Consider the following 27,686-nt stretch of genomic DNA (forward strand, 5'->3'; position numbering starts at 1 on the left):
CTGAGTTACCCGGGTACCATATAATACAATAATGGGATGCAATATATTTGTGGAGAAAACAAACTCTTTGTTGTGTTGTATTTTATACGAGATATGGGAATATTTTTATATTCTATACGTTGGCAGGTACAGTGTTTGTACCTACGTTTCATCACGGTTGCATAATATAGCGGATAAAGTTCACTACAACTTGTGCGTAATGTGAAGGCAATTTGGGAGGCGCGAATTTATTTTTTGGATAATAACACCTCCGCCATAAGTCACCCCAATTAGTTCGCCTTTAGTGACTTAGAAGGTGTGCTCGGGTTCATCGAGTGAGGTGTGTTCAGATCTTGGCCGTGAATGTGCCTGCCCGCCTGATATTGTAGAAGGCCGGATTGGGGAGACTCTTTGACCTCTCCAGCTAGTCTGTCCGAAACACCGTCTTGCACCGCAGCGGGAGGGATGGATTCATATGTTCTTCACTCCTGAACACTCTGACCCCTAGATTCCTACCCACCCCTTCAACTTCATCTTATTTTTTTTTCATAAAAAGATCTTCCACACAGCATCCCCAAAGATGACAGATGACATATGTTGGGTTAATGTAAAAAAAAAATCTATTTTATAAATTTTAGGGGTAAAAAGCACTCCACAGGAGGTGAGAGAATAAGCGCAGGGTAGGAATTTCAGGGGGGTTTTAGCTGGAATATACGATTTAATATGAACGACTATGGGAGTTATCTAAACTAATGGGTGTGAGTGCACTTTAATCAACTGCATTTTTACATGTAGATGTAGGCATTTATATAAAATTGAATGTATGTCCATGTCACAAAATAACGCTAGTTTATATTACATTGCTTCGATGAAGCTTTGTAGTATGGGATACCTGGTCGTCATAAAGCATTCACGATTTAGGTTTATTTACAAGCTTGTATTTTTATTCGAATTGATCTTTGATCATTGATGAATAATGTAATATTAACGCGTCTCATTAGGTCTTTGTAGCTTAATCGGCAGAGCGATGTACCGACATGACAGAGGACCTGATTTCAAATTCCAGTTTACAACAGTTACCTTTAATATTTTCTGTTTAAGTTAAATTAATTTTTTTATATATCCATTAATTTATATTATTCAACAAATAAACCAGTTCTGCTGTGTATTCTAAATGCATTATCAAACTGTGGTAAAGCAATAAAACTTATACATAATAATGGTAAAATATGGTAATAACCATATATAATTGATTATAAAATTAAAAACAATTAAATTTCAAGTATAAGTAACTATCTAGAAGTACTATATATATAGGGGGTCTGTAAGGATTAGCACGCACTGCGATTAAACGCAGCGGTTTTGGAATAGCTGAAAACGCCAAACCGCGTACAAACAAACTGCGGATAGCGTTTTTACTTCTTTCTATTTGATGGTGGTACTGAAATAGAATTAAGGCGATGCCATACGTCGTGTAATATTTTGAATCGAGCCGCCATCAATAACACTCCTTACGTAGATGGCGATAAGGCTTAAATTCCTGCCTAACACCATTCAGCTGTTTTGATTTAAGCAAGAAAAAAAAGCCAAAAGTGCGTTTTATTTTATTTTGTGGATGTTCAATGATAAATATTTAAAATGTTTCCTATCATTTTATAAATAACTTAATTTTCCACATTATACAATAAAACCATAACCGAAAATGTGTTCGTAAGTAGGAAATTTTGAACTTTAAAGCAGTTTTCATAGGCCTTATTAATTATTTTTTTCTGGGTTTATAAAAAGACTTATGTAAAAAATACTCGATTATTTTAAGGCCAAGATGTATTATACTCGCGGTATTTATTTAAAGCATCTGAAACATTTCTAGGCGACCAAATTTTCAAACCAAGAACACCTGATTTTGTATTACTACGTGGTGCATCGCCTTAAGTAAAAAAGGTTTTCAGCTATTCTAAAATCGCTGTATTTTATTGCAGTGCGTGCTAAGCCTAATTGGCACCACATTTTGATAATGTTTTCAGAAGACTAAACAGCTTCACGCGAAATAATAATTGCATGTCAGAACTTCTTTATAAATAAACTGCCTTTGTATAAATGGAATAGCAATATTGTTGCGGAGTTCCACAAATTTTATTTTATAACAATAAATGAATCAATCATTGATATTTGTTCATATATTTTTTTCTTCTTCAATTTTTATTGAATTCTTATTTGCACTCCTTAATTTCCTCAAAGAAACTGTACAGGACGTGCTTGCCTGCACAAGTAAAAACTGTAAATATAAGCACCGGTACACATTCACCATTTTCCTTTGTAATGATTCAAATAAAATGTCCCGTTAAGCGGCAGGGCAGGTTAGGTAGTTTCCTAATATGTAGGGCAGTTCTATCAGTATTTATTAGTTTTTATGGAAGGTTTTACATAGTTTTTTATGTTTGTTATATCTGATGTGCATATTATATTGATGATGATGATGTTCTATGTGGACGTTCGATACAAAAACCATAAGCACAGCGTTTCCAAAGATGAGTCGTGAGTTTCTATAAGGATCTTCAGTGGAGTCAATAAGAAAATTTTCGATTCGTCTAAATATAGTTGATTTTATAAAAGCTCGGTTAAGGCTTGACAGATTAGTTTAACATTTAAAATAAAAATAAAATGTGATTATGAAAGAAATTGTGTTTTTAAGAGTCATTGTATTAAGTGAAAAATATATTAATACTATTTAAATTTGATAAAAACTATTTTATTTTAAATACTCACAAGTGATTATTTTAACAATGCAAGGGAATGTTATAATATAAGACTACATTATTTCAAACAATGTTACTTTTATATACTTATTATATTTTAATAATGTTATTTAAAAAGAGAAGAAAATTTTGGTAAAACAAATGTTTTAAAATTTTTTCGTGGTGTTATACAAACACAACTACATTGTTATGATTTTATATTAGAAATATAAATACTTAATTGATTGTTTTTTCTACTGATCATAATGGCAGATAAAGTATTAAGTTATGTAATCGAGAATCGATTTGAGATATTCACACGATTTGTTTAATAATAAAAAATCTACGGTATGGATAAGATTTTATCTTCATTTTAATATCTAGATTTTTTACATCAATTTTGTCTTTATAAACGTTTCGTAAGATTAGTATTACATTATAATATTATGTACATTCAAGTATTCATTATTAAAGATAATTTTTAAAAGATTTACAATAATAGTAATATTAAGTCTTGACCCTATATGCGGGTTTCAGAAGGATCAGTGAGATCTTTCAATTTTGAATCATCAGATATTTCTTCAATATAATCATCGTGCGGTCTAACTAGGTTAGTGGCAAATCCGATCCCCTTATAAGCGCTGTTAGGGTACAGTATTTTGAGTCCATTATTAGGAGGTTTTGCGACAACAGGATCTTGCCTAGCGGAAATAATTGAATCCATCGCATTATTGCTGAATTCAATTCTTGCAACTGTTTGTTCGCGATCGTTCAAACAAATTGCTTTGTTATTTGATACTATCAAATGAGAGTCGCTTCTTGAATCGGGCATTCGGTAATTATTAGCGTTGGAATTCTCGACTTTTAAAGTATTGTTGTACTTTTTGATGCTGTCCATTTCGTAGTTTTCTCTGGAGGGGTTGGAAGGAGAATTCAACAGGTTGTTTGTTTCCGTTTCCAGTTTGATTTCTGCGCGTTTCGCGTTGGCTTCGTTCTGTTCCTGGGAATTGAAATTAGAGAACATGCCTTTGAAAGGGCTGTGATTGATAGATTTTCTATTTGACTTGGTGTCGTTGTTGTTCCACTTCTTGGTACTCTGGTTGTTGTCGCTCCATCTGTTTTTATTGTGGTTGAGATTGTAATCTTTTGAGAGGGTGCTATGTCTCGACAGCCTGGAGGTAGTATTTGATCGGTGGAGGGGTTCGGAAGATACGGATCTCACTCTCACCAGATGACTGCCTTCTCCGCTGGCGGCAATTGTGGTTTCCCTGAAGCTAGATTGCTCCCTAGAAAAGCCAATGCCGTTGTGAGAGTTTTTCCGCTGGCAGCACAGCGTTTCCCTGAAAGCGACGCGGTATCTGGAACAAAACAAGAAAATAACACTTTACTTTAAGCTTGAGTGCGGTTTCAGACAGTTTGACTTAATTTGATGGGTTGTGTCTCGGAAACATTTTCACTTGAGTGCATAAACTGCAGTTAAAATGAAGAACATTAGTGTAAACTTTTACAATGTAGAAGTTTGTCACAGAAAATATGCAAAGATGGTTAAATTTGATAATTATTTATGTTGAAATAGTTTTCATCCAAAATAATACTCTGACAATGGAAGTCTAATTCCGATACGGATTCTAATTTCATATTATAAAGACAATACAAAATTCAAAAGGTCTTTCACCCATTAATACTCCTTTCACAGCATCACAATACATCAAAATAATACCTTTTATTAAAATCTTAAATTGTAAATTTGACTAGAATCGGGCCTATTCACAATTCTACAAAAGCCGTATTTAGCCTTGGAGCCTCGTTGGATGGTATGAGAAAATGACTTTTCTTTCATTATTATAAGCCTAGTACGTCTACCTTCTTACAGAATCTGATTAGTTCATTTAAAATGTGATATATTTTTAGTGACTTCATTTGTAAAATTATTAATCAGCAATAATCTATTATTTATTAGGGGCTAAGACTCATTTGTTTTTTTTTGTACTTTATTCAAAATATTTATTCATTCGTTTTTGTGTATTCATATTTTTTGACATAATTTTCCACTACCACACTAGGCACTTACCCGTATTATGGTAGTCGAAATTTGTGTATTTAATTATATTCTTATATTGATTTATTTTTGGGGTATTATGCCGTGTTGCGCTATCTTCTTTAGCCAACGAACCGTTCTTCTTAATGCCGTTTCGAACAGCATTAGAGTGGCCATCATTATGTCAGATATGTAATCGAAGATTATGGTGAAATGTATTCTTAAGCATGTAGATGCGAAACCATGTTTCCAGCTCTAATCCTCTAAGATCTGGTATTAAAGCATAAATTAAAATGTTTTATTGCATTTAGTTTTGGTGTAGCCGTTAGTTACCAGATGCCAAGAATTATTGAGCTTAGCCCCGTCGTCTTTTTTAATATTAAACATTTTTGTGAATTTTAATTGCCTGGCGTACTTTATGCGTTTTGGGTCTTCTCAGGAATTCAGCAACATATCTAAAGTAGTGGCCGGTTTCAATTAAATTCTTGGAAATTGCCGATTTGTCAGGATGGTTGAGTTTACATACTCGAAAGTGTTCTGATATGCTTTTGGCCTACACAAACCTTGTCAGATAAAGAACAGCTGAGTTCATAAATTATATCTGTCTCAAGAGGAAAATTGGTTCTACCTGTTAATTATTAAATATACTGTTTTTTTAATAGTATTTGGAGGTAATCTGTAATTGCTTTCTCAGTTAAGTAAATTCCACATGTATATATAAACCAAATTTATTGTGAATTGTTGATTTCTCTAAATTAAAATAAGTAAATTAACACATAAATTTACTTGTAAACAAATGGAACGTACGTCGTAACCTGTTTGTTATAATAATGGTGGGTGACGGTGACCATTATTCTATTATTAACGGGACCTTTACAATAGGATACACATTAATCACGTAGTATATACAACCAATATCAGTGATTAAGATACGTAAAATTTTATTTGATATATTCGTTCAGTCCTCATGTTAATTTGTTCGGTTTTGGGAACCATCGGCTGTTAATCGTATAGTCAATTTATTCGCTTTTCGGAACAGCTTATATGGTCCCTTAGAAATCGTTGTATTACAGTTAGAATTATGAAATAAATGGTGAAAGAAAGAAAAAATATCAAAGTTTATATTAAAATATTGAAGATTACAACATAATAATTAAAATGTACGCCTATTTGTAACCAAAGGTTCCGACCGCAATTTGAGAATTTTTATTTTTAATCAATTATTTTAATTTGAAACGACAAAAAAATGAGATGACTGTAGTGTTTATATTACATTTTTCTAGTAAAATATGTATTTTCTTATCGTTATTAATCATTTTCGTTCAGAGTTTAGAGGAAAAAACTTGATTTCATCATTTTAATATTTAAAAATATATATATTTATTTTTTAAAATCAAATTTGTTATCTTATTTCAATTACTTCCTGATAGTTTATAAATATCCCATAATTTGGATTTAATTTAGAAGCGAAAATTTACACAAATTTTTTGACTTTCTGACAGCATCACTAAGAAATAAAACGGTGAAAATTTCATAAAAAAATAAAAGGTAACACTCGACACAGGAATTCCCTTGTGAAATGAATTCTACTGTAATGTACCATTTTATGATTGAAAAAAAAGAAAACAAGAGATATATTAATATTTGTTTTATCGAGTGTTCTAAAAATTCCAATATTCAAACGTATAATAAATATACAAAAAACGGTGACCGGATACATGATCACAATGATAATTCATCACATCTTTAAAAAGTTTTATAAAGTCATGGAAAGTGATGAAACAAAAACTTTATTAACTGGGTTAAGTAGGTTAGGTTAAAAAAAAATTTTTTTCATCGTTTCTAATGACTTTATATCACTTTTTAAAAGTGTGTTGAATTGTCACTGTGTTGAGTTATCATGGAACCGTAAAAACTACATTTTCCTTATTCTCCTTTTTCCGAAGTCAGTGTTGAAAGTAGTTCACCATTTTCAAATTATGTATGAAAACACTTAAAACATTAATAAAAAACATAACTTGTTAGCTTTTCAATGATTCATTAAATAAATAAATCACTGAATGATGCCAGATCCGTCCACATCACACTGAACCTTTTATCCGTTCCAAGAGTCTGAGATATTATTAAAATTTAAATAATTTTCCAAAAAATATCGCTTATAAAAAGCTTGGGGTTTTTATTTACCTCTTAATAAATTCTCTAAAAACCCAATATTCCGAAATTAAAGTTTTGAAATGGAAAAGCGGTTCAAATTGTAATTATGACCAAATTGAAATGTTCACTTTTGAATTAGGCACGGACTATTCCTAAAAATATTCTTTACGTTTATTAAATTACCCGACCACATAAAGGCATTTTGATAAGCCTTTTGAGGATGGTTCTGGCAAGAAAAAGTGCCGAATAAAAAATTTGAAAACGATTTTCATATTCTAGTAATCTCATGAACACGAGGTTTTACATAGTTGAGTCTACATACTGCGCTAGATTGTCTTTTAGGATTACATTGGCTTTTATTCTCCTTAGGAGCCTTATAAGATCCTAGGCCTAACCTCTGATAAGAGCCCTTAGCATTTTCCAGAGAGAGTTTTATAAGAGGGTAGAACTCCAGTTGATTATAAACCTGCCGAGGGTTCGAACCCCGGCTTTACAGGACAAACAAGGAGAGACATATCATGAAAGGCCAGACTGGAACACTTCACAACTAGTCTACTTACGTCATCTTACATGAAGACTAGCGTTATTCAAGGCGGCTACTTCAGGACTTGGCAAGTATAATAGAGCAACAACCAATTATTTTGCATTAGAATGTTTTCTATTTCAGATCTTCTTCACATTGAATCCAGTTTTTTTTTAGTCTCAAATGTTTTTTATGTTGTTTGAAGGATAGTGGGGATTTTATTTTAGAGTTTAGTTCCATTCAACAAAAAGCTGTTTTTCCCAAATGTTGTATTATTTTCTTAAGTTCGATGTGTTTTTGACACTGAGATCTAATTTCAATTTTTTTGGTATTTATGAATGCAAGGAATAATTGTTTTTAATTGACATTATTGTTAAGATTGTTAGGTTTCAGGTGGAATTATCCATTTAACTTTCATAATGGAAGAGCTCGTCATTCGAGAGATGTTGCTGATTCGCAAACAAACAATCATTTATATACTAATTTACATAATAAACGCCATGTTATCATTTTGATATATACAATATTATGTTACATTTTTTAATAGAATTTCTATCTCAAATTAACGCAGACTAACTTTGAATGTCCTTCAGACTTCACGCATTTGGTTTTAATAAGGCTGCTTCACGCTCGAGAAAATATTTGCATGGTGATTTCCACATTCTAACCACAAATACTTAAGAGAAAGTCATTTTGCTTCAGACATCGCTTGACCTCTATAGTAAACTAATAAGAATATCAAGTCTCAGCAATTCACGCTTTGGAAAGGTTTGTTAATATTAAATACTTAACTTACTTGTTCTCAGTTTGAGTACCTACTGTGCGATGATATGAGTATGTACCTACCTCTAGTGGTCAAAATATGTTATGAGTGTGTACCTCTGGGGGTCAAAAGATGATATGAGTATGTACTTCTGGGGGTCAAAAGATGATATGAATGTGTACCTCTGGTGGTCAAAAGATGATATGAGTATGTACCTCTAGGGGTCAAAAGATGTCAATTAAGAGAAAAGGTAGATACTTATAGCAATGTATTTTGTTAAAAGAGGTAACCACATTTTCTCACAAAACTTTTTGAACTATCAACATTTTATCATCGCACATTTATCTTTATGTATGCTCGCAATATTCAACTCGAACTAAGTGCAATCTAGATAATGTCTTTCAAATATTAAATTTTCTTTTGAGAATCGTTAATTTTGTCTTTAATTATTAAATATTACGATTTGAGGTTTTACTCATTAAGTTATGCCAAAAAAAAAGAATTAATTTTCCTTACTAATAATAAAGAATTAATTTTCCTTACTAATAAACGTCGTGAATATTTGGTACAGTTAATAAACAATAATTGAGTACGCCAAATCCTTAATAATTAACGAAAAATAGTGTCTGACAGCCATAAAATAATTCATGGAAAAATATAAATTTTTTATCCAGCCAAATAGGGTTGTTTATCGCTTGTATAAAGTGTTAATAATAGTAATTTCTCACAGATTTTTTAAAAGTTTTTTTAAATGCCTAATATATTTTTTTTATTTTTGAAGATGTGGTAAAGAATAAACTTTTAGAAACGAATAAAATTACTTTTTAAAATTTTATGTTTAAAATATACTTTAATATTAATAATTTGCAACGATTTTTTTCAAAAGGTAGAAAAATTTTGGAGAATTCACAATTCAAAAAACAAAGTCCTTTTATTTGGAATTTTTAAGAAAGCTGTCATTTCACTTTTATCTCGTTTAAATAATAAAAAAAATTGAAGTTGCTTTTGATTCCGGAAAAATACCAATAAAAAAACTGATGTTTGCATGCATTACTTTCATATCTTAAAACGTTTATTGATACATATTTACTGGCCCGAGAAAGACGTGAATTAGAATTAGAAATTCTTACTAGCTACCTCAAAGACAGAAAACAAAAAACAAAAATAGGGGATTTTTATAGTACTGAAACAGGAATAAAAAATGGAGTACCACATGGAACTGTGCTTGGCCCAATTCTCTTTCTAATATACATAAACGATTTGTGTGATGTTATAATCCCTGGTAAAAATTGTATCTTACGCTGATGATACAGTAATAATAGTGAATGGAAAATCCTGGCCTGAAACTTTTTTGAAGGCAACAAAATGTATTACATATGTCTCATCATGGCTAAAAAGTAATAGACTCTTCTTAAACTATAATTAAACATTTTACCTAACCTTTTCTAAAAATAGTAAAAATAAACCCCTCAATAACCTTAAAATTCGAATACATAACGTTAACTGTAATCAAGAAATATGCTCATCTTGCTTTGAACTCGGAAAAGTTGAAAAGATTAAATATTTAGGTATTGTTATTGATACAAAATTAAATTGGCAGTCACAAATTAATAATACCGTCTGTAAATTAAGATATCTTACATACACATTTTACAGACTAAAAGAAGTGCTCAATGTTGAAAAACTGAAAATTATTTATTTTTCTTTGGTGCAATCTTCACTCATATACGGAATAATAGGATGGGGCGGTGCGCTTCATACACATATCAAACCTTTACAAATAATTCAAAATTATATCATCAAAGTTATGTATAGTCGGAAAAGAACATTTTCAACAGATGAGTTATACAAAGAATCTAAAATATTCTGTCTCCGTAAACTATTTATTTTGCAAACTATGAAATACATCTTTAAAAACAAAAATAAATTCGAAATAAATGAAAACTGAACCAACATTAGAAATAATAATGTATTTTATACCCCCCAAACGAACACGAAACAAATGCAAACACACTGCAGTTTCATTGGACCTCGTACTTTCAATCTTTTACCGAAAAATATTCAAGTGATTACTAAACTTCCTCAATATTTAAAAGAATTAAAATTATGGCTTTTCGATACAGCAGTTGAAACTTTTTTTAATTTAATTTGTATCAATTTATGTTTCTCATAAAATATTCACCATATATTACACTAAACACTTATAACTTTACTATACACTATTATAAACACTTTTTATACAAACCGCTTAGACAAAATGTAATCTTGTTTTTATTATAATTATTGTTTATTTCTAGGTACAATAAAATAATAATTTAAATTTATTACCCACGCACAGGCTGCGCCTTAGTGGGTTCCCATTATTCGTATTGATTTATATAATATTGTATGTAATTAATGTAAAAATTGGGAAAAATAAAGAATTAAAAAAAAAAGATACCAGAGTAGAGCCATGCCAAAAATCAGAATAATAGAAAAGTATGTATAAATATGAATGAGACAAAGAGCGTGTTCCAACACCGAATGTAGAATCACCTCTCAAAGTTAGCTTACTTTACTCCGGACACTGTATAAATACAATGGAAACCAACGAATTAACAACACACTTCATGCGGGCAAAAATAAGGGTCCCATTCGATAAAATGGTTTGTGTGTGAAACGGCTGTGCACTTGAAAATAATACATGATTTGAATGTATATTTTTACACAGCACACCCCAACTCTAAAATTAAATCCTTATTTTTTGTAATACGACTCAATAAATTTGGCCATTTAGTGATGTTTTATTTGTAAAAAATATACATATTTTATTAAATTACAACTTTTTTTGATTTCCTTACAAATCATTACAAAAAACAAAAATTCCGCATCTTCGGTGCGATACCCGCCTCCCGAATTCACAAATTAAATTGAACAAAGTTATGTTGGTAAATAAGTAGATTTGTACTTTGCATTAAAGGTAAAATTCCACAAAATGGCGTTTGAAAAACAAGAATAATAATTATAATTTCTCGAAACAAATTCAAGATGTTATTCTGAAATCGCCTAAATTTTACGTATTGTCTTAAAGGCATGGAAGACTCGGCAAAAACAATATTGCAAGTACATCTTGATAATGTTAATAGTGTTAATCTCAAGTGACCTACCAGGTAAGTATTGTACTGTATATTTTCTCCATAAGTAGTTAAGTAAGAACATAGATTATAAGTTTGTACAGCGCCCTTGAGGTGATTTTGCACAAAAACGGCGCTATACAAGTCATCCAAATATTATTATTATTATTATTATTAAGCTTCATGTTCTCCAACAAGGTCGTTGAATACATATCAAAAACATTTTATTCACTGATTCCCGTAGGAAATATAGCATAGAGCAAAGGAAACCTCGCGTACTTCTCGTAGCATTCTGCACGAATTCTCTTTTGGAATACAAAAAACAGGCGCATATTTTTGTTTGTTTAGTTTCAAACAATATCTGACATTTAATACGAATTTTGCTTGGCAATGTATTGCGTGCAGCCTGGAATAGTAGTTTTGGATGTCGTGTCAATCATGCAGTTTCACGATCTCTGTCTCTCTTGCACCTCCTTACATCGTATATCGCCATTTATATTTGATCAAAATGAAAATTTCATAATTATGTGTTTGTGTGTGTGTGTGTGTGTGTGTGTGTGTGTGTGTGTGTGTGTGTGTGTGTGTGTGAGGGTGTGTATGTGTGTGTGAGTGTATGTGTGTATGAGGGTGCGTATGTGTGTGTGTGTATATTCCAATCGAACAGTTTATAATATTATTGACACGATGCCATTTTTAAATTTGGACCGTGAATCCGTCAAAAAGTCGATGCAAAAATTTAGACAAATATTATTGAATGTGTGTAGAGAACTACATCTGCCATTCATACCTAATAAGGCATTTTCATACATTTTGTTATCAGTAGGTACGAATTTTGAATAGCAAATATGATTTATTGTTCTCTACAGATAGTAATATAATACATCAATGCTTTAACCTACCGGATTCTAGACTAACCTAAGCACCCCTGCTCTAACCCCCTCATGTTGTCCCGTTCCCATCATCATAATTCATATCAGACATCCCTGTAAATATTATTTTTCTGTGAATATTGATATTTATTCCAACCAAATTTATTTTCTTTTCTTCAGTGGATGAAATTGAAAAAAACATTTCACTCGACGTGTTTACGCGTTTTAAAGGTTTCAGACACCTCAATTTGGAGGTTAAAGATTGGATTCCCGCCAAAAACGTAGCAGTCACACCATTGTGACATCGTGATGTCAAGATTGATTCAATGAATTTATTTATCACACATCTCACAAAAGCAGCATTCTAAATTCAAATGTAAGCAAGTGTTTGGCGCCGAGATTTTTAAGATTTGAGACATTCAAACGAACGCTGAAAAGGGGCACTTAGTTTGCTTTTAGTTTGACGCTTAAATTATCATATACAATAATAATAATATATTTTTTCTTTTTCCGACTTTATTTTCGGGTTAAATCTTCCCCACAGGAAAAACAAAACCATTTCGCACACTTTTCCACAAATGATCACCTAGTCAATCCACATTATGCAAGTGCATTATATAAGCAAAATAAATACAAAACAACACGTCAAATCACCAGAGATCAAATGGGAAAATAATTCACCGACTCCAGATATTTTCGTATCAGAGGGCTCGGTAGAAATTCTAATTGGACCTATAAATCCTACTGATCCCTCAATATAAATATTTAAAAAATCTTTCGTAATCGTACATGTATTTAAAATAACCGATTTTTGCATTTTTATGTATAAATTCTTTGACAGATCTAATACACCTAAATTTTGAATGAGAGAGCTAGGTAAAATGCCAGTAGCCGAAATAACAAATGGTAATATTATTATAGTCTGAGAATGCCAAATTCTTTTAATTTCATTTCCCAAATCTGTGTATTTATTTATTTTTTAGAAACAGATTTTTGAATATTATAGGAATTTGGAATAGCGACATCAATGATATAAGTTATTTTTTTAATTTTGTCATGTAAAACTATATCGGGTCTATTTTGACTAATCGTTCGCTCTGTTAGTATAGTTTTATCATATATGATTTAATATTTTCAGGGCCAAAAGTATTTTTGCTATTTGTTTTTGGGGTGTTATGCCGTGTTGCGCTAACTCCTTCTTTAGCCAACGTTTCGGACAGCATTGCAGTGTCCATCATCAGGGCAGATGTGTTATTGTATAACACACACAATAACACATCTGCCCTGATGATGGACACTGAAATGCTGTCCGAAACGTTGGCTAAAGAAGGAGTTAGCGCAACACGGCATCACACCCCGAAAACAAATAACAAAAATAGTTTTATCATAATATATTTTATAAAATTCATTTTATAAAAAATGAATTTGGTTCGTATTCATATTGTGTTTTTCTGATTTTTCTGTTTCTAATTTTCGTTTGAGAATCGCTAATATTGTCATCAATAATTAAAAATGAAAGTATTTGTGTTGGTTGTATTGACGTAATTTCGACTGCATCGTGGAATATTGTGGAAACAAATACAAATAAAGTGAAACCCACATTTCTATTAGATTAATCGATCCCTATATCTTATGACTTAGGCTAGGTGAGGTTAAGATAGTCATATTGGGCACTTGGCATTGGGCATTGGGCATTGGGCATTGGGCATTGGGCATTGGGCACTGGGCATTGGGCACTGGGCATTGGGCATTGGGCATTGGGAACCGGGCATTGGGCATTGGGCATTGGGCATTGGGCACTGGGCATTGGGCATTGGGCATTGGGCATTGGGCATTGGCAAAATGAACATATCGACACATCCACGCATATAAATGCGTTTTTATTTTCAATTGTTTTTCGCACATAATTTTGAATTGTATTTTGGGTCTGGATAATAGCAAATTAAAAACATGCTTTCGATAGGTAAGTATATTATAAGTACAGAGAGTTGAACATAATTTTCAAAAACTTGAACTGCCTTTTCCGTTTCTTCTTCCGCTATAGAAACTTTTATGTATTTTGGCACGTTACCATGAGTGGAATGCAATATAAAACGTAATAATCGCCCTGTATTCCTTATGAATTCATTTTTTGTCATCCCATATTTCTTTAATTCGATGGGTTCAATCAGTTGCAGGCTACCTGCATTACTTGATTTGCCAGAGACAGCGAACAGGAAATCTTTCCTCTGGAATAAAATTGTCGACAGAATTCCGCACGGTACTTGTTCTACTGGCATCCTAAGCACGTACAAACTCAAGTCGTCCTGGGATTTGTATATGAAGATTTACAAGGGTAGGATGCCAACTATGCAATACGGTTACAATATTACTACTCATACGTTTTCTAGTTGTTCCTACCCGGCTTCGCCCGATTTTATGCATTATTTTTTAGGAAAAAAAATATTATTGAGAAATATTGTAAGTCGGTACTTATTATCAAAAGAGATGCCGCTGATTTTTTAACAGCTCCATAGCTCTTGATGATAAATATATTGAGAGTTGAGAGATGTTGCGTTGCCCTGAAAAATCTTGAAAGAAAGCAGTGCAAAGTCAATTGCTGAAACTCGTAGTTTTTGTGAAATATTGCCGCATTAGATAAACTGAACAGATTTCTGTTTTATGCAACTTTAGAGGGTTATTTTCAGGACTACCGCTAAGTAATTTTATACATTTTTTTATCTCAATAACAATTCTTTTTCAAACATTTTTTAGGTAGGTAGGGACTATGATATTGAAAAAAAATTGCGATTACGAAAGCAAATAATCACGACAATTTCAGAGTTGAAAAAATATTTTTTTACTAAGCCATTAAAACGGCCACCACCTTGAACCAGAAACGGAACATGCAAATAAATTTACAGACAGACAAAAAGCTAAAAGTTCAAATTAAAACAGGTACTAACTAGTAGTTTAGTGAACACTTAAACTTTAAATGTTGTGTAAGTAGGTAGTAAAATATTATTATGGTAGTTTAAGAACAGATATAAAATGACAAAAAAATTTAGTCGAAAGAGAATCTAAAAAAGTATGTTTCTAATATTCTCTAAAATGGTAAGTTTTATAAGTAGGTACTTAAATATATATCTATTCAATTAATAAACACGATTTCATATTTCAAAAAATTATCTTTAATGAACCATTAAAACGGCCACCATCTTGAAATCGGAACCTGAATGTAACAAACAAATTATAGAAATGAAAATTCTACCAAATGGTAGAATTAAAATAGGATAATAATTTATTTCGAAATCTCATCAAGATTCATGAAACGGCTTCTTTTGAAGCAAACAAAGATTTGTGAAAATGTTAATGCCCATTATCCCAAAGCTCATCTCCAAAAAAACTTTTGTACTTTCAATTATCGTGTCTGCTTTTTCAGAATTTAAAAAGCCGGCGCACTTAAAATAATGTCTCTCAACTCAAACTTTTTTATAGAAAACTTTGCCTCGTGTCAAATTCACCATGCAATACGATACGACTTTGGAATAAGAAGCCAAACATAAATAAGCTCACAGAAGTATTTTATACTAGCGCAGCGGACCCCTGGATATCACGGGATATTATAATTGTGAATCTCACTATCTTTCAAAAATAAATATTGTCAATTTTCTGTATAATATAATAATATTTTTTGTTGTCAGATCTCTAGTCAATCCAAGTGAGCCTTCTATGCCTCAATACAAAGGACTATCCCATCAAAACCGTAGTTTCAACTTGAACGATTCCCCTATTTCCTCACTTAGTCGAATGAGGATTGGACATTGTTTCGTTCCTTCTCACCTCTTTAAAATTCACGTGCTTGACTTCTCATATTAATAATTTGACATTCAGAGTTAAAAACAAATTAACTCTTAAATTAAAAAAATGTCAACTTATGAGATTCCACAGAAAAAAAACCTATTGTTGTTCACCTACTTTCTCAATAATCACACCTTATTATCTGTTGATGAAATAAGAGACCTTGGTATAACCTTTGACACTAAATTAACATTCATTAAACATATTAATAATATAACCAGTAAAGCAATGCAAGTGTTAGGATATGTTCAAAGGATTTAAAAAAATTAAAAACTGTCAAATTACTTTACACTTCACTTGTTAGAAGCCAACTAGAATTTGACACCACCATTTGGAGTCCTTACTACAGTACATGAGAATTCCCTTGAGCGAGTCCAACATAAATTTTAAAGTTATATTAATTTTTAATTGGGAATACTCATTGTATCAGACGTAATCGTGTGACACACAAGACTGTAAGGGGGCCGGTGATCCCAATCTGTGGAGGCGGAAGGCGTCGTCCTTCAGTGGCGTGGAGGGGTAGAACGGGGCCGTCTCTGAAGCCGTGTAGAGCTGGTCCGATCGCTTGTCGCTTGTTCTTGAGCTGATTCCGAGTCTGGTCCGAAGGGGTAGGCAAGTCCGTGGTCCAGGGTGAGGCGAGGGTCAGAGTGAAAGAAGGCGAGCAGAGGCAGAAGTCGGAGCGAGGTAGAGGGCAGAGCAGAGAGAGAGGTGTAGAGCTGGTGGTGGTTTCTGGAGATCTGACGTTTTCAGGGCCTGTTGCCCGTTTTATAGGCCACCAGCGGGCGCACGACGCGCACACGGGACACTTTCTCTTTGATTCCTGGAATCCGTGAGCCGTGTTTGCGACGCTATCGCGGCGCCCGCCGGGCCGGTAGTTTCGGGCCGCGGTCGAACGTGACCACGGCCCTCCTTTGTTTGGGCACGATCCTCAGAACCGTGCCCGTGGGACGTAATGACGGCGTACCACCGGTCATTTGTGACGCTATGACGGCGCATGGCGCACGGCAAGGCTTCCCACTACGTTTTGGCACGGTTCTACCAATCGTGCCCGAATTAAAATATGAATATGATTTTACCAGCTCTCACATTACTTCTCTGCCCGTATACCTCCAGCCAAGCTCCGACGTTTCGTTTATTGTAACAATTTTACATATTACATAACAATTTTACACAGCAATTTTACAAACTTCTACATTTTACATTTTTCGGCAGTATATTTTACCTTAATAACAGGGCAAATAGCAAATCAATAATATGGGGCGACGTCGGCTGATATTGGAGCTGTGATGGACTCGCCCTGGGATAAATTTTTTTTATTGTTGATTTATTATGGTGGGAAAGAAATTTTCAGTTGGTCTCACGACATAGGAGATTACCAGATGTTGGACAACTGATTTTAAAACAAGTGTTTAGATTTATTAGGGTAGAGAAAAAAAAATAAGAACATGCACTGTATCGGCAGAGACCTCCGTGATGGTGGTTGATAATAGTAAGCCGAGCTAAAATGCTGGTGGGCCAACACGCCGCTGGACTGGGGGTAGTCAAGTTTCATCCTTTGAACAAAGAATTAGACTTTACTGGAGAAGTAACAATTTATTGGTTTTGAAACGATTTAAAATTAATGTGACAGGTTCTAGGGCCATAATTGATGTGTTCCTTTAGTGCATTTCTGTCTTTTGAAAACAAACGCATTCAGAATTCAAAAGAACATAAATTAGAAATCGCATATGGTGATTTGGGGGGTTGGTTTGGGGAGAGGGAGTCTGGATTTGAAAGCGCGGGGAGACGGTCGAGACAGTCAGCGTTGAAGATCGGAAGGAGGAAGTCGATAGTCGTGATTAAGGAGCGCGGGCGGATAGACAGTTAGCGTTGAAGAACGGAAGAAGGAAGTCGATAGTCGGTGGTTAGGAAAAGCGGTTCAAGATAGTCAGTTTAAAAGCGTGGGGAGGCGGAAAATAAAGTCAAGGGGGTCAGAGTTTCAAGGTCTGGGAGACGGTCAGGAATAATCAGGATCGGTCAGCGTTTTAAGATAGTCGAGTTAGTAAAAACTAAGAAGCGCGTCAACAAGAATTAATCGTCGGGACGCGAACACGGCTAAAATCATTTAGTGTAGAAGGTGCGGTTTTCTAACAGCATGAGTTTTTCTGCATGTGACTGTGTTTGTTTTTTATAATTATTTGGATTGTTGACACTAAGATGTATCGGTAAGTCTATTATAATCTAATTATTAACACTTATTTCCTTAATGTAAACCAAATAATCCAATTGTATTTTGAAGTAAGGGTATTCAACTTGAGCACTATAGGTCCGGACCTGTTAGCAAGGGAGGCCATAAATCACCTAATGCGTTGAAGTGACCGGGTCTTGGCGATTACAAAAGGACTAAGAGCGGTTACCCTGAAGCCGCTTAAGATCATTCAACAATAGACATTGTTTATGAGCTAGACAATTTTGTTTTCTGCAATTTAAGATGATTTAATAATTCTCCAGTAAAAATATTTAACGATTAGGTTATACGGAATTCATAAAATATATTTAATTAAATATAACTTATTCAAACATCACTCTTTTCATTCATTTTGAATCGGGATAACGCAGCGGGTTACAGCTAGCCGCCGGGAGAATTCATCTGTCTGGCATTCCTATTCTATGAAGTGAGATTTTCATTTTTCATAAGTTTGACGGGGACGGAGTGTACGAATTTTCCGTAGGCTGTCCTATCTTACCAAAGCGACAAAAGCGAAGGGAACGAAATTTGTAATTTGGCTTGCCTAATAGGGACTCCTGTGTTAGCAAAGTCGATAACCCTGGATACCGATATAACGTCTATTTTAGTATGGCAGCGCCGGCTTTTTCCCCTGCTATTGGTGTGGTTGAGTTATTCCCGTAAAAGCACCGGTTTCTGTCGAAGGTGTTGGCGGACCAGCCTTAGATAGTCACCCGGAATAGACCTCTGTTTCGAGTATTTTCAGCTGGTGAGAGGACGCTTCCACTGAGTTCAGATCGAAGGGAACGAAAATTGCTAATGGGCTTTCCTACTTGAGTTAGCTGGTAGACGAAGGAACAAAGCGGATAAGGGCTATGCTATTCTTGGCTGGCGTGTGAGGAGGATTTTCTCGCTGACAGAACGAAGGGATCGTGACGAATATGAAGTTGTTTCGGCGCTTTCTGACGTCCTTCCTGTCAAATTCAATAAGTACTTACCCTACTATAGGAGGAGAAGTCATCCAGAATTAGGTTGGAAATTGACTCCGACTGAAACCGTTTGAGCTGACGGAGATCGGATGATTTCAGATTCACGACCTGATGATTCTAGTATCCCTGATCCTTAGCGCCGGAAGTCGAGGATATCAATTTCTACCATTCTTTGATATTTGAAGCGAACGGAGGGTAACAACCGATAGAGCGAATGACCATGACTTTGAAGTGGGGTAAAATCTCCCGTCTAGGAAACATTCGTTATGTCGGATGGACGCCCCGTTCAAATTAAATATTGACATGACTATTTTGAGTGTGGACGAAAGACTTGAAGTATGTTCTGTATTGTACATATGATAAATATGTGTCATTACCTCTACTGGAACGAGAAGCTGTATAGACTGGAGCCAGGAGCTATTTGGAGTAGCGTGACTGCAGAGGCGAAGTCGAACAAACTGAAGCTGAATTCATCATTATCCTTACGAGCGTAAACCAGAGGGGTGTTCACGGGACTCCCGAACTCCTGACGTTGCTGATGCAAACCACTTCAGTATATGTTTATGTTTGAGGTTAGTAGAGTGGACTCCTAATTTTCGGCATGCTGGCGAAGCTCAACTCATCATCGATTTGGGGGAGGTTGACGCGACCTAAACCTCGCGCTACCCACGTGGCCCAAATGGTTCCTGACACCAGGCTATCATGCCACCGGACCAGAGCAGCTCCTTGTACCTAACGGTATAAGATGAATCTTCATCATCAACATCAACATCAACAGCTACCACCAAGGACCCACATTCCACCTTCATCACCCTCCGGCAGGAGGCAAAACATGTCATTATCTCATCTGTCGCTGAGCGATATTCAATTCATTTCTGGAGGTGTTGGGATTGGACCATCAACTTGGCTGCTCTCGAGCTGGTCACGTTGATGGGTGGGATTTGGACGGAGACCAATCGAAAGCAACACATGTTTTGTCTCTAGCTATTCCCGAAAATACCTACTCATAGAAATAACTCACAAAACTAACAATCCATAGTCAAATCATTAACTTAGAATCTTGTGCATCTTGAATTGAATTGTCTATAGTGAATTTCATGTACTTAATTTGTAATTAATTGTCTCATTATATTAGCACATTATCAACTGCAGCAACCGGAAACGTTTGGGCGAGCAAACAAGGTAGGAAAAGGTAGTTAAAATCAGGGTAGTCGGCCATTGTCTTATTTTCAAACCATACAGAATGTAACACGCCTCATCTAAAAAGAACCAAAGTTACCACAACCAATTAAAAGGATCCTTCAATGAATTAATCCCTGTCGAAACAAAAAAATTGACACAACGTGACATATTAATTCGTTAAGATTGAAGGGTTGATAAACCGCGAGAAGAGCCAAATCAAACGAGCAAAATATTAATCCGTTAGTAAGAAAATAGGGGGGAGCGGGGAAAACATTACAGTGATGCCGTTGGACCAGGAGGTGGGGTTTTAAAATGTTTTACATTCTGTTTGGTTCAAGACAATGAAAAAAAATATATAAAAAAGCCAGGGCTAACAGTTCAGTATTTTAAATACAACACTGCGGAAGGTAGTGAATTTCTACAATAATAGTTGAGCTATACGTGAATTTATCACTAGGGAAAAAATTAATTTATTTAAATTCCAAATAGAAATATACGAACGAAATTTTATGATGTTATCCAACCTCCGATAGGACACAGTGAGTAAAGGTATTACATTGTGGAGGGAGAAAATAGTCCCTTCAGTAGTAGACCTAACACCAGCGCATTAGTTTATTTGCTTTAAATGCTAAATATCCGAAATAAAAATATCCGTGAATTATAAGCCGAGAATAAATTAGGTTATTTAAACTTCAAATAAAATTGTATCCGTAATAAAAATATCCGTGAATTTATCAGTAGGGAATAAATTAGATTATTTAAATTTTAAATAAAATTGTAAAACAAAATTTTGTATTGTCATCCAACCTCCGATAAGACATAGTTATTAAAGGTATTACATTGTGGAGGGAGAAAATAGTTTCTTCAAGTAGTAGACACAAACCCAGTTCATTCTAGAGGCTGATGTCCAACCTCCGATAAGGGCTGAAATAACAGATAAAACTTTTTTTATGTTTCCTTATTCATTGAAATTATTTATTACATGCATTTAGGATTTTTTCGACCGCCATGCTAGGCACATGCCGTGTTACTTTGAAGGGAGACGAAAAGGGAAAGTGCAATTTAAACAAACATTTTAAAGTCAATAATAGACGTACGGTGAGAAAGACCCTAGGGCCAAGACGGTTGTAAAATCATAACAAAGATGTATTGTACTACTAGACCGGAGCCTCTCCCCGGGGACAAAAATAAATAATAGCTTATTACGACACTTATTACGAACTTGACCGTTATAAGTGGGTCAACGGACAGGATGCTGGTATTTGAATGTTAACAATGTTTTAAAATAAGTCAGTTTCAGAATCCCAATTACGGAAGTAGAATCGATTAAATAAAATAAAAAATATATAAAAATAAATTGAAAGTGAAAAAAAAAAATAATAATAATAAGAAAAAAATATAATATCCCAAAATAGAAATCTAACATAGTGTGTTCTTTGTGGATTTAAAGTGTCAACTAGTGTCAGTAACAGTTAAAGATGGAAGGGTCAGCACGTAAGACCAAAGGACGTGGGCGGCCTTCAGCGAGGGAGGAAGTCGCTGCCGCAGTGGAGACGGTTGGAGAGATTCCGATACCGGTGAATTTGAGCCAGGTGACGAGGATTATCCAGGACGCGCTAGGGCCGTTAGTAGAAAAGGTGCAAACTATTGAAAGACAACTAGAAATACGGGTGATAAGACGGGAAGAGAGCGAGGCGGAAGTGCTCCTAGGATCCGGGAACATGCGACAGGTTGTGGAATTACTTCCTGCGCAGGAGAAGCCATCCTTTAAAGGGGGGAGCCAGAACCCTATCTCTTTCCTGGAGGACCTGCGGGAATACATTCGGAAGACTAAGAGGACGGATAAAGTGATGGTGGCAAAGGAAAGCCTAAAGGGAGACGCTAAGAGCTGGATGAAGATTTATAGTGGCAGGTGGAAGACAATCGAAGATTTTGAGAAAGATTTCCTCGCCAATTATTGGGGAGAAGTGTGCCAGAATAAACTCAAACGGAAGTTGTCAGATGCGGCTTGGGACCCAAACGGTGACAAGACGATGCTTACGCACTTTGCCGGATACTGGGAGCTGGCGAAGGCCTTAAAAATAACTGATTCCCCGGCCGGGGTAATCAATGAAATTATGAGGCATTACCCGAAGGAAACGCAAGCGTTGTGGTTCTCTCGAGAACAGGGAGATGAACTTGACGCTGCCGAGTTCCTGAGGAAGATGGACAATATGGTTAGTCCGCCCATCGCCTGCAACATCCAGAAGGGAGGACGGAGAGAGGAACCGAGGGAAAAGGAGCGAGTACACGAAAGGCGCCGATTCCAGAGGGGGAATATAAACACTTTCGTAAGGGAAAGTTCAAAACGCCGGGCGGCTGGAATGAACGCCAATAGCAGGACATCTGAGGGCCCCAACGCAGAGCAGGAGCCAATAGAAGCTGAGCACGCGGGAAACGCCGTCGAGTCGGATCCGATGCCCTGAGGACATCGACTCAACCAGCAGAGAGCGGGGCACCGGAGGCGAGAACAAACATAGCTTTAAGGATAATGTTACGACAAAATTGGAATTTAGGAAAAGGGTTAGGGAAGGGAGAGAATGGAAGGGTTGAGCCTGTAAAAGCGAGGAGAGTAAAAGAAGGCGAGACATTGAGAGGCAGAGGATGGAAAAGGGAGTATGTGGGTATGGACGTCGGCTCATGTGTGAAAAGACTACAACATGTGAGTGACATTTGGAACGAATGTGAGGTAGGAGAGCGTGAGAAAGGAAAGAGATACGCGGGTTTTAACACGATTTTTGAGGAAGGGGTGTACGATGAAGTAGAAAGGGGTAGTACCTTGTCCCAACTACCCGAAGTGGAAGCCGACGTTGACGGGATTAAGGTGTGGTGCCTAATAGATAGCGGTAGTCAGATAACGTGCGTGGCGGAAGAATTGTGGCAATGTAAACTGCGCGACCATAGACGATATCCCGTAATACCGGTGGCGGCTATGCAGCTACGGGGTGCCGTAGGTCAGAAGAGTCAACGCATATCTAGCTTAGTACTAATTCCTTTACGTTTCGGTGACGCATTGTTTAATACCCCTTGTCTTATAGTTCCGAAGCTAATAAAATCTATAATTTTAGGAATTAATTGGCTTGACGATTATAGCGCAGAATTAAAGTGTGGACGGAAACGTAGTTTGGTACTGTCATCGGAATTAGGCACATTTGAAGTGGAATTAAGGTTATCAGGAATAATCCGTACTGAGCCGCAAGCAGATAATATCAATCAATATCCCGGCAGGGGCGAGCACAGGTGCCATGTGCACACCATCGATGTTGACAACGAAGCAGATATGATACAGGGAGTGTCGGCTAAGATCAACGACTTTGTAGGTGAACTGGAACTAGAGGTAGCTATTAAGGATAAACTTGCGGAAGTATTGTTAAAAAATCGGGAAGTGTTTGTTGAAAACCCGGGCCTTACGAATGCATACACCCATGTAATTAGAATGATAGATGAGACGCCGTTCGTGAAACGTTCTTATCCAGTGCCATTCGCGTATAGGGATAAGGTAGATGCTAAGATTGCTGAGTTGGAGAGCCTGAATATAATTAGCCGAGAAGCGACACAGTTTTCGAGCCCACTCACATTTACATTAAAAAAGGACGGTACCGTTAGAATTTTGCTAGATGCGAGGGAGCTTAATACGCGAATGCAGTCCGAAGTGGAGAAGCCGCCTCTAACTTCAGAGATCATACAGAGATTTCACGGCGTAAAGCATATAACAACGCTAGATTTAAATAATGCTTATTTTCAAATCCCCCTCAGTAAAGAAAGTCGCAAGTTCACAGGGTTTGTTTACAATGGTAAATCATTCGTGTACAGAGTACTGCCACAAGGGTTGAAAACATCTGTCGGTAGTTTTAGCCGAGCGATGGACCTTATTTTGGGCCCGGGCGTCCGCGAATTTTGCGCAAATTATTTAGACGACCTAGTAGTATTTACCTGCGGTGGACTTGACGAACATTTAGGGCACATAGACGCGGTTTTGAAGAGGCTGAAGGATGCTAACATGACATGTCGACTGATGAAATGCCAGTTTTTATACACGGAAATCCATATGTTAGGTCACATTATTACTCCCTTTGGTATCCAGATGGATCCGGAAAAGGTGGAGGCGATACAAAAATTTCCTGTGCCGAAAAAAGTTAAACAAGTTCGGGCATTTTTAGGCTTGTGCAACTACTATCGGCGATTCGTGAAAATGTACGGGGAGGCGACCAAGGGATTATGCAGTTTATTACAAAAAAATCAACCATGGCGTTGGACGGACAAGGAACAGCGGGTGTTCGACAATGTAAAAGAGTTATTTTTATCTTCGGTTATTTTACACCATCATAATCCGCAGAATACCTACTATTTGCAAACAGACAGCTCTGGATACGCAATTGGCGGAGAGCTCTACCAATTAGATGAAGATAGCAACCACCACGTTATAGGGTTCGTTAGTAAGGGGTTAACGGGGCCAGAACTGAGGTGGACCGTTTCCGAACAAGAATTATTTGCCATCATATACTGTTTACATAAGTTTGAAACGTACCTGCGCGGCGTCAGGTTGATCATTAGAACGGATCACCAGGCTTTGTCATTCCTGAAAAGTTGGAAAATGTATAGCGGTAGGATAACTAGGTGGATTCTGTACCTAAACCAGTTCGATTTCAAAGTAGAATACGTAAAAGGGAAGGATAACATAGGCCCGGACATATTATCTCGATATTCGCACGATGCTTTGGAAGTGCAAGAGGATAGAACGGAGTGCCCAGATATAGCGGCATTTATCGTCAGAGACAAAGGAAAGCTTAAAGAGGGGTTGCGTAACATAGGTGTGCTACAGGGAAGAGATGAATTTTTGATAAAGGTGCGAGAGTTTGTAGACAAGGGGCTACAGGGAACACCGAGTAGGAGCCTGAGTAAATACGGCAAGAATTATAATTTGAAGAACGGAGTATTGTACTATCTCAGCGGAGAACAGCGGAGTGTACTTGCAGTCCCACAAGAGATGGCGAGTGAGCTAATTAGATACGTACACCTGGAAATCGGCCACGGAGGCGGATATAAAACCATAGCTGCTTTAAAAGACAGGTACTTCTGGCCAGGAATGAGTAAGCAGGCGAAAATATTAGTGCGGGAGTGTGAACTCTGTCAGCTGTCGAAACAAGAGATAAGGCCGACAGTGGGACCGGGAAAGTCGATCATCACCCGAGAAGTAGGCGAGCTGATAATGGCAGACCTCTACGGGCCACTACCTCGAAGTTTACTTGGAGTTAAGTATATATTCGTCATTCAAGACTCTTTCAGCAGATATATAAATTTGTTTAGTTTAAGGGTTGCGAACACAACAACAGTTTTAAGGTGTCTGGAAAAGTTCCTGCAGGTTATTAAGGCAACGGCCATCTTGACGGATAACGGTACACAGTTTACTTCAAAAAAGTGGAACCTTTGTTTAAGTAGGTTAGGTATTAGAATACTGCATTCCTCGGTGCATAACCCGGGGCCCAACATAACCGAACGCGTCAACAAAGAATTAGGGCGTATATTTAGAATCTATTGTCACGACAAACACACCAGATGGACGACGCTGTTGCCCAATATTGAAGATACTTATAATAACAGCATACATTGTAGCACAGGGTTTTCTCCGAATGAGATAGTATTTGGAAATGGGCCTAGGTACAGTCTGGATAAGTATTTGGACAATAGTGTGGTACCTATCGTAGATTTAGCAAAAGTAAAAGCGAAGGCCTACGAGAATCTGCAAGCTAATGCTACGAAAAGGCAACATTACTTTAACATGAAGAAGAGACTAGCCGTTTATGAGATCGGTGCAATAGTAAAGCTGAGGCGTTTCACACAGTCGGACCTTTTGAAAAAGAAGACAAAAAAATTCTCATTGTTATTTGAGGGGCCTTACGTCATCGGGGCCACCCCCTATAGCAATACTTATACACTGGTAGACCCAAAAACTAGGAAGATTAGGGGTAATTACAGTGCCATACATCTAGCGAGGTATTACGTTAACAAAGGCGAGACACAGACTAGCGGGGACAAGTGCGACTAAGAGAAAGAAAGGGGAGAGCGTATGAATGGATCAGTTAGGAGTCAAAAGGGCAGAGTAATGGCTTTGATAGTTTATGACAGTAGGACGGTAGTAGTATTAATAATTGTGTTTCCTTTAAGAGAAAAATTGGATTTAACAAAGTAAGGGCAGTTTACACAAGGTTAAGATTTTATTGTGCAAGGTTATATAAGGCAGGATGTTCCGTTAGAACAAATAGGCGAGACTCTTTATTGAAAGCCTTTCATAAATGCACTTGAGAATAAATATTGTTGTAATTATGATTATCTTAAGAAATGCTGATAAGCAGTAATTATTTGGAAAAGATGCTAGAGAAAAATAAAATACTTTGTTTTGTAGGCACTAGTTTGTCATTAAAGAAAAAAAAAACATTAATTTTAAGTCTTTCTTAAGTCAACGATAAATGAATGTTAACAGTTTCAATGTGTTAGTTAAGCAACAGATATTTCAATTGTCTTATTTTTTTTTTGCCAAGTTGTACACCGGTCGTTAGAGAACAGCGCATTCAAACTAATATTGACAGAGAAAAAAATATGAAAATAATAATAACGGAAAAAAAAAAACACACAAGGGTTACAAATAGCCATGAGGGCACGCGTGACTGGCGACCGCTGAACACTAAATTATACTCGCGAGATTGTGGCACGATCTTTGTTAAAACATTGTACGAGAGGCTTTGGTCAAAAGGTAGAAAGCCATCGGGTTAGCGCGGGCGGGTGCGCACCCAAAAAGAAAAAAAATAAATTTATATACATTCTTGCACATATTGTAATTACCCAGGTGTGGCCTTGTGTTCCATTGGGAGTATGTGCAAACATGCACTCCAGACGCGATAGTTATTGTGATTACAATGTTTTGCAAAGATCGAGCACGGTCAACAAAAAAAAAAAAAAAAAAAAAAACGAAAAGAATTAATAGAAAAAAAAAAATCTAAACAAAATACCCAACGCTTAAAAATGCAAATAATTAGTGCGAAATAACTCTCAAGATCTTGGTTACTGTATGCTCAGTCATAAAACAATTAACAACGGCAGGAACACACAAAAAGTTAACAAAAGGGCCCCATAACGGACCTACCAGAGGTTTAACTGATAGCGTGCGGCCAAGAAAAAAAAAAATACTAAGAACGTCAAGTGAGACAGGGGCGGATTGGGAGATCTTTCGTAGAAAAAAAAAAAATATATATAAAAAA

General features: G+C 36.0%; 1 protein-coding gene across 1 annotated transcript in view; it reads right to left on the bottom strand.

Moving 5' to 3' along the window:
* Positions 1–3,234: 3,234 nt before the first annotated feature.
* Positions 3,235–27,686, bottom strand: part of LOC149413825 (neuropeptides capa receptor-like) — a 335,462-nt gene continuing 311,010 nt past the window's right edge. The window contains exon 6 of the mRNA XM_089644473.1: positions 3,235–4,072. Within this exon, the coding sequence (XP_089500599.1) occupies positions 3,235–4,072 (838 nt within the window). The remainder of the gene's footprint in view (positions 4,073–27,686) is intronic.

Source organism: Hesperophylax consimilis, chromosome 21 (assembly GCF_061612785.1).
Source record: "Hesperophylax consimilis isolate HC1 chromosome 21, BYU_Hcon_1.0, whole genome shotgun sequence".
In the NCBI taxonomy this organism is placed as follows: domain Eukaryota; kingdom Metazoa; phylum Arthropoda; class Insecta; order Trichoptera; family Limnephilidae; genus Hesperophylax; species Hesperophylax consimilis.